The sequence below is a fragment of the Calliphora vicina genome, chromosome 1 (assembly GCF_958450345.1).
Source record: "Calliphora vicina chromosome 1, idCalVici1.1, whole genome shotgun sequence".
In the NCBI taxonomy this organism is placed as follows: Eukaryota; Metazoa; Arthropoda; class Insecta; order Diptera; family Calliphoridae; genus Calliphora; species Calliphora vicina.
In genome coordinates, this window is record NC_088780.1 from 105,847,110 (window position 1) to 105,856,432 (window position 9,323).

Here is a 9,323-nt window from a genome sequence, read left to right on the forward strand (position 1 = left end):
TTCGTTCATGAACAACCCAAATCTAAGACAGACACAATTTAGAACCACATTATGCAGAAACGCTTCGCTTATCTCGTCAAGGAAATGGTAGTAAAAATTGGGAAAATAGGTCCTGGACGACTTTCTGTACATAGACACTTCGGCAGACGTCCTCTCTTTTCACAAAATGTTTAACCAAATTTTACAAAAACGCGTCACTCAGAATGACGTCACGCAACCTGTGTTCCTATTGGCTAATAGTAAAGTAATTTTAATTCTAAGGTTGCTAACTCTCACATTCGCAAGAAATTGTAAATTTCACATACGAAACAGACTTGGAATATCTGCGTCATCTAACTGGAAATCATGCGCAAAGCGTAAGCTTTAGTTTATCATTCTTGCGAGTCGCTTATGTCGACAACGTAGCTCTAAATTTCATAGTTCAGAGAAAAAGTTATTTGTGGTTTGTTCACATAAACTTGGTCGTTCAAATGGCACCAGAGAAAATAGACCAGCGGCGTTTAATCATAAGAACGAGGCCAAATCGAGAAATTAACCGACCGTGAAATTTTTCATGCAAGAACTGATCTTTCTGAAACCCACAAATTGTTCAAAATTTCATTCTTTTCATTCAGTTTTTAAAAAGCCAATTCACAAACGTTCCTTGTGTCCAAAGGTTTCCATGGTTAAAATTTTCCAAGTTTGAACTAAATAAATGTCAAAGGATGACAGCTCAATTTCATCATTTTACATAAAATTGTCCACTCTTACTTAGTTATGTTTTCCTCTAAGACCCATTGAAAGTTTCTTCTGGTATCTGAACCACTATCAATAAAATTCAAAATAGTTTGAAACTATTCTGCCTATTCAAAGCCTTTCTTAGTTACATATTTTCAACTATAAATTTCCTTACAAATGATCAAACACACAAACTGAACTTGAAATTTTCCACAATCAAACAGATGGCAATGTATTTAACAGAAATATATAAAATAATGCAGTTACTTTTGAGTTTTTCCTCTTTGGAATATAATAAAATACAAACTACATATTTAAAAACAATTTTTTGCGGTACAAAGGTTAAATAGTGGATGCCAGGCCAGATCAATTGAACAAGTTGAACAGAGATGCTCAGTTGAGATAGAAGTACGAATGCATTTTTATAACTTGTAGATGATAATTATACATAAACATACGGAAACAACAAATAAATAAGAGCGCGCGCGATTTTCGACCAACATTTTTATTGTTGTTGTTGCTGTATCTGCAATATCGTTTGTAGTCTTATGCAGACACTAACAAAAATACTACTAGACATTTTAAGACATCACATCGACCATCTGTGATATCTTGTCATTTGTTGCTACAAAAAGAAAAACCTTTTGAAATTCATTTCAACACACATACCTACATACAATTCTATATTTATTCTCTTCTCTCTCTCACTCATTCCTTCTGTCATGCTGACTAAACAAGAGACTAGGTCAATAAGGAAATTGAACTATTAAGTGAGGCTGACACGTGCCTTGGCTAAATTTAAAATTTTGTTAAAAAATAAAATATGTAGTTTGAAATTAATATTAGAAGCTAAAAATATAAATTTATATTTGTTTTTTTTATAAATAATTTAAAATTTTTTAAAGAATTTGTGAATATTACAAAAAATTACTTAACTAGTAGTGAAATGAAAAAAAAAAATCACAGATTTTCAAAGATCTAAAATTGCCTATTTTCTAATTGAGATCAGAAAAATATGAAAAATTATATGCTCTACAACACCGTACGACACTCAATATTAGACACGAACCGGATGGTATCCGTCTGAAACAATAAATTAAATGAAGAAAAACTTCGTTTTCAGTTTTTCATTTCGTAATGCTGTTTCCTTCTAAAAGGACTTCAAATTTTCAGAGGAGTACATTTTTAAAAAAATGTTTTAAAATACTTCTGATCATCCTACTATCCTAAATTTGGTGTCAAATGATCAAGAAGAGTTGTAAAATATTTCGTATTATTCTTATTTTATCCTGTAAGTCATTAATATAGGCAATATGGATATCTAATGATAGATATTTCAAAGACCTTTGCAACGACGCGTCGCGACGTATATAAGACCATAGTAAGTTGGACCTACAATGGGTCAACATCGGAAAAAATGTTTTTTAACCCGAATTTTTTTTTCACCAAAAGATTTCTTTCGCTAAATATTAAAAAAAAATTGAAAAAAAAAAAATAAATAAATTTAAAAAAAAAACTATTCAAAAAACCTAAAAATATTTAAAATCTTTATTTTGAAGTATAATTTGGTAAAGAGTATAAAAGATAGCTCGCTTACTAAAAACGTACTTTTAATAACGCTTTTCTTTATAACTCCTTAACTAATTTAGTCTCCATCGAAAATATAGTAGAGAGTTTAGGTGTTCATGTGTGTGAAGATAAATTCGAATTTATATAGCGAATAAGGCGATAACAGCACTCTGTTGCATGATAACAGAGCACTGTTAATAATGAAAAATTTAAGCAAATAAAATAAAATCTTAAAAAAAGTTAAATACAGCTAATAATTATAGGCGATCTTTGTCTCCCGTATCTCTCGCTCGTTGAAACCGATGGAACACATTCACCATAAGCTTTGAGAAATCGATGTGCTTCAATTTACAGTCCAAAGAATTAGAAAATTGGCTCAGAAATGGTTTAAATAAATTTGTAACCAAAAACAAAGTTTCCTGGAAAACCGCCAATTTCAAATCGGTACCCATTTTAAAATAGTGCCTCCATGGGTGGAGACAAATATGCACTCCAATTAGTATGTTTCTAATTTTGGGCGCTTTTGCTGTTAGTTATATGTATGAGTCAGTCAGTAACCTTAATCTTTTTTTTATTTCGAACAATGGTTAAAGAAATACAAAATAGAGAAAGCCTTACTTATGAATTTACATTCTAACTACAGCTGCTTGGTTTAACTTATATGTCAAATATCTGTCATACTAAATCAAAATATTCACTTGTCATTGCGCATCATCATTCAATGATCTCAATAATTTTAATTTTTTATGCATACATACATAACTAATTTCTCTGCAATATTTCAGCTGCAAAAGTCCTTTTTTGTGTGTGTTTCGATATTAAGCCTGAATACATATTTTATGGAGCTGAATATAATTTCAATATCCTGTATTCATATCAATATCCCTTAGTTTAAACTATTGCTAACTATTTAAATAATGTGTGTTCGTTATTGGTTTATTTTTTTAGTTTCTTTTTTATATGGTTGTATCCTTTTTTGACATCCTTTTTTTTTTGTTGGTAAACAGTACGTTTTCAAGTCATGCCTGCATGCAAGTTTAGTCGCGTGTCACTTGAGTATGGCTTGAAAAACATTTCAAATTTTGTTAACATGCTCTCTGTCCCAACAAAGACACAAACAAGTGTCATTAACTTTTATTGCTATAATCAATTCTTACTTACCAATGAATTTGGTTTTTATTTTATTTTGATGTTTGTGACCTGTGTGGTCAAGAAATTGTTATACAATTTATGAGTTCCTTCAATTTTGGTTTTGGGCAAAAGAGTACTTACATGTGTTCAATAAAATGTTTTCTTTATTTTTCCTATTGATTAGGTTTTGTTGAAGTGTATACAATTCCAAATATGATTAATGCTGGACCAATCTTACCTATTGCAGTATTGTATACGCTGAAAAGACCACTGTTGCTGATCCATAGTAGGGTTCTATAGCTGAAAGAAAAAGTCGACTTTTCGACCTTTCGACTTTTTCCGTTTTTTAAAAAGTCGACTTTTCGAACTTTCGACTTTTGGTAGTTTATGAAAAGTCGACTTTTCGAACTTTCGACTTTTTAGTTATTCGACTTTTTTCGACTATTTTCGACTTTCCGACTATTTTCGACTTTTTTCAACTTTTTACCATTTCTTGTAAAAACTACATGGTTTCTACATTTATTGATGCGCCTTTTGTAATGTTTAGCAATAAAAATTAAATTTATCAAGGCGATAATAGTTAGAATAGTGTTGTAAGAATTTGGTGTAGAAAAAAGCTTTATTTTATAAACATTTATTTATTATTTACATATATTAGCATACACTACAAAAAATGCAAGTGCAATATTTTTTTTAAAAATCTAAAAAGTCGACTTTTATCGACTATTCGACTTTTTTCGACATTTATCGACTATTTTCAACTTTTATCGACTATTCGACTTTTGAGATAACATAATCGATTGTTCGACTTTTTTCCGACCAAAAAGTCGATTTCGACTTTTCGACTTTTTTCAGGAAATAGTCGATTGTTCGAACAATCGAACAATCGACTTATAGAACCCTAATCCATAGTGAATCCAAAGGTAGTGTGAATTTCTAAATAGATTTGTTATGAAATTCACACCATAGATGAGGGCTGGTTTACTGAACATTTTACCATCAAAAAGTCATTTTCGTGAAAATCAAAGATAGTGGGTTTTGAATATAGGCCCCCGATATGTATTTGTGCATACTCCGATTGCATTTCCAAATTTTCAAATTTACTAGATTTATGGTTTTAAGAATGTATGGAATAAATAGAAAGATTAACTTCTATGATATGGATATTAATTCTCAACTATTCTTGAAATTTAATAAAATCATATTGTTACGTTTTTATCTTTTAAAAACGGGGGTTTATTTTCTTTAAATAAATCACTCATATTTCTGGCCAAAAATCGATTTTTATATAAAAACCCAAAGTATCTAAAATCGCTAATAACTTGAACAATAAGCGTTTAATCAAGAAAAGGAGCTCGATCTGTGATCATTCATATTTCTGAACAAAAATCTATTTTTTGTATAAAAACTCAAATTATCTAAAATCGCTAATAACTTGGCCAATAAGCGTTTAATCAAGAAAAGGAGATCAATCTGTGATCATTCATATTTCTGAACAAAAATCGATTTGTTATATAAAAACTAAAAGTATCTAAATTCGCTAATAACTTAGCCAATAAGCGTTTAATCAAGAAAAGGAGCTGTGATCACTCATATTTGTGAACAAAAATCGATTTTTTATTTAAAAACTCAAATTATCTAAAATCGCTAATAACTTGGCCAATAAGCGTTTAATCAAGAAAAGGAGCTCGATCTGTGATCACTCATATTTCTGAACAAAAATGTATTTTTTTTATATAAAAACTCAAAATATCTAAATTCGCTAATAACTTGGACAATAAGCGTTTAATCAAGAAAAGCAGCTCGATCTGTGATCACTCATATTTCTGGTTAAAAATTTTATTGAAACACTCAAAATATCTAAATTCGCTAATAACTTGGCCAATAAGCTTTTAATCAATAAAAGGAGTTCGATCTGTGATCACTCATATTTCTGGCCAAAAATTTTATTGAAACACTCAAAATATCTAAATTCGCTAATAACTTGGCCAATAAGCGTTTAATCAATAAAAGGAGTTCGATCTGTGATCACTCATATTTCTCGATCTGTGATCACTCATATTTCACTTTAACTATTTTTACCCATTTCAAACCGCTTCTCACAAATTCACAAATCGAACATAAGCACTTTTTTTTAATTTGACAGGACAAGGTCTGTCGGGTCTGCTAGTGATATAATATTTTTGAGCTACAATCATAAATCTTATCATAATATTTGCTCTGAAATTATGTTTACCACCACCATGTTTTTTCTCTGCGTTCAGCCACATTTTACAAACTTCAAAGTTGGCCTCTATGTAACTTCCGGAATGGAAGTTCATACATTAAAGCCCCCCTGTAAACATTCTTATAATTAAGTAGTAATTCAATTGAAAATATATACTCCCAGTAAATACTCAATATTATGTTTGTATAATATTAGAAAATAACTATCAAAATATTGATAACTAAATAACAAAGTTATGCGATAATTGTTAACTAAAATTAATATAAGAAGATTAAGCAAATAATCTATAGATAAAGCCAACTAAATAACTGTTTATGGTGGCCTCTTCTAACAAAAAGATAATGTGTATACAAAGGTAAATAATTCAGGTGAATACAACAAATTAAATTTTTAAATGAATTTAGTTTGCAATAACTCTTAACGCTGGATAGTCAGTAGCTGAATAAATAAAAAAATGGTAGAATTTAATATAAAATTACTGGGGTATGCGTTAGCAGTAATTATGGTAATTATTGTTTTAAACAAAATATTTAATTTAGTACAGTTTAATACAAATATTTTGAAAATATTTAAATAGCTTATTCAACCCTGTCCAGCGTATAGAGAAATTTCCGGTTTATTGGATGAGGCCAAAGACTTGAGTCGCGAGGAGATTAATGTTCTAAGACCTTTATTTTCGGAAATGCAATTGCAATATGATTTTGTTGCTAGTAAAACTCCTCAAGAAGGCGCTAAACTAGACGATGAATTCGAACAGCAATACGAGGCCACCTTGCAGGAATTTGAACAGCAGCTAAACAACATGTTTCCCCAAGAAGCAACCACCAAGTATGACACTACCTTACCCACGGTTGAAGAGATTATGGGCAAACCCGATTTCAGCCTAATGACCAAAGAACAACAAATGGAATTTTTAGATATGCAAAGTATTTTACATGATGCCTTAGATGAAGCTCAATTGAATCTTAATGACTTAGTACTTAGAGCATTAATCCTGGAAACAAATTTACTTAAGCTAAATAAACCCAAAATTATTATGTTCATTTTAAAGGCCCTCAAATTGGGCTATAAGGCTGCGGCTCGAGTAGGACGTGCTGCATATTGCACTTACTCCCATTTACCTCAACTGAACACATCTCTTCACTCTCTCTATGAAGGTGTTGATTGCTATTTGTACACCACTTCCTTGATTGTTAAAATCCAGAATGAAACCTATAACACCGTTAAGACGGTCAAGAAAAATGTTTACGAATTGGCAGCTGTTTACAAAAAAGTTGCCGATAAAAATTCTCTTATGGGTAAAATTGTTTCGGTAATTCTGAATGTCACCAAGATTGCCAAAAGTATTTTGGATACTATTAGCACGGCTAAGCATGTTTTGGATGGTGTAGAGAATCAATTGCCCACAGCTGCCCAGGAAGTGGTCAGTTGTGGTTCTAATTTTGCTGTTCAAATACCTTTTATGATTGAGTCCGTTGCGAATGTCACCGAGTGTATATTGTTTGTTGATAATACAAAAATTGAATATGATTTTATGAAACCTGAAGAGGACTACTATAAGGTACCTCAAGAAATCATACCGGATATAGAGAATGATGATGAGGAAGATGGTGATAGTAAATAAGTGTATTTTTTTACTTTTTAATAAAAAAAAATACTGATTTTAAAATTTTATTTAATTAAATAAGAAAATAGATTCATTTTGGAACCAAGGAGAGAATATTGATTTATTCATCAGCAAAACATCAGATTGAGTTCAAACTAGGGTATTCAATTATTCGGGTTTCTGGTTTAATCGGTTAATCGAGCAAATAATTAATCGGGGTTTAGATTTAATCGGTTAATTTTAAATTATTCGATTAACCGAATAATTTTTATTTTAATTTTAAACTGAAAACAAAACCACGAATTTTGAGTACTTATTTTAAGTATTTTATTAATAAAAGAACAAAAACATAAAAAAACATAACAATTCAACAAACAAAAAAATAATAAAAATTGACTTGGAAAAAACTCTCTCGTTGATTGTAGATGTTGGAGAAATTGAAAGTAAGGCATGATCAAGAATATCCAATATATCAGTTCTTTTTTTTAGATGTTTTCTAAGCATATAAAATCCTCCATTATACCATTGGAATCCTTTTTGGGTTGTTTTTCGATTTTGAATACTTTTAATAATTTCAATAAGTTCTGATAAAATATTAATTTCAATAATGTCTCCTGTTTGGTCTACAATCCGACAAATACATGTAAACTAAATATGTCAGTTGTTATACTCACTAAACATGTTTCTTGGATGTACGAAAAATATGCAATTTTACTTTGACATTTGTATTTGAATTACAATAAATATGTTAAAGTGCAAAAAAAAGAAATTTCAGTTAATCGGTTAATCGACACAAATTAATCGGTTTATTTGTTATTTGAAAATCGTCAATTTTGAATTATTCGAACAGTTAACCGACCAAAATTAATCGGATAACCGATTAACGGTTAATCGATTGAATACCCTAGTTCAAACCTAACAACTTAGCAGCTTGAAATTTGATATGTTGCTTCTTAGTTCAATGACGTTGACAGGGGCAAAGGAACTTTTAAAAAAGGGACAAAATGGTACCTTTTAAAAAAAAATTAATTTAAAAGCTTAAAATTAAGAATAAATTGGGTTCCTAATCCCGAAAATTCGCAGGAATATATTTTTTTAAATTCCCAGAATATTTTTGTCGGGTTAATTCTGGAATTTCTTCAGATGGACCTATATTCCTACAGGTGCAGAGTCGTCCTCATTCCAAAAGGAGGTAAACCAAAGGATTACAGACAAATAAGTCTTGCACGACAAATCTACTTATGGAATTCAGCCGTGAGCAAATAAGGCTAATTGTTGCCATTATTACAGAACACTGTATAATTGGGACAAGGACTACTGTAGAAGCTGTTGTATGGAACCTAACTTTCTTCTTAAAATTACATTACAGATTAAACAGATTCTTTGTAATTTTTTCCTAGTCGAATGATTCGATTATATTCATAGATTTTGTTCGATAAAATTAGTTGACATATTAAATTAACCGAATTTCGGTATCCTTTTTAATTTATTATCAAATAAGGACTAGGATCGAAAAATTTGTAACATACATATGTATATGTTAATAAAAATTAAACCACTAAACTTACAGTTTTGAATATTTTTTTATTTGATTGAAATTATTGTTACAATTTACAAAAAAAATTATTTTTATAGTTCCAATCACTAATGATGAAATTGTGAACCTTTTTCGAAAACCCTTCCATTACGGTTTTTATAGAGCTTTATGCCACTTTGTTCAAATAGGTTGTCCACCTCCGTTTAAAATCTACCACACTTTTGGACACCTTTTTTGTACTCTTCAATTCTTTTTTAACAATATCTCTTCACTGGCCTCAGCTCCATTTAGTTTGGAGGAATTGCCTCTCTTGGTACAAATACCACATTATTGTTCTTGCACCACTCAAGACCATTCTTACCATAGTGACAGATGCCAAATCAGGCCAAAAATAAGTGGACACATTAAGAAGTCTTATAAATGGAAGCATCCTCTTTTGTAAACATTCCTTTATGTAAATTTCGGTATTTATAGAGCCCTTTGTAACAAATGTTTGGCTTTTTTGCCGCAACTGCATATTGCTTGCCATACCAAGA

General features: G+C 30.3%; 1 protein-coding gene across 1 annotated transcript; it reads left to right on the forward strand.

The window, feature by feature from the left end:
- Positions 1-6,053: 6,053 nt before the first annotated feature.
- Positions 6,054-7,292, forward strand: LOC135955051 (uncharacterized). Its single transcript, XM_065505341.1, has 2 exons — positions 6,054-6,149; positions 6,222-7,292. Exons 1-2 carry the CDS (start codon positions 6,099-6,101, stop codon positions 7,266-7,268), a joined length of 1,098 nt encoding a protein of 365 aa, XP_065361413.1. The 5' UTR covers positions 6,054-6,098; the 3' UTR covers positions 7,269-7,292.
- The last annotated feature ends 2,031 nt before the right edge of the window (positions 7,293-9,323 follow it).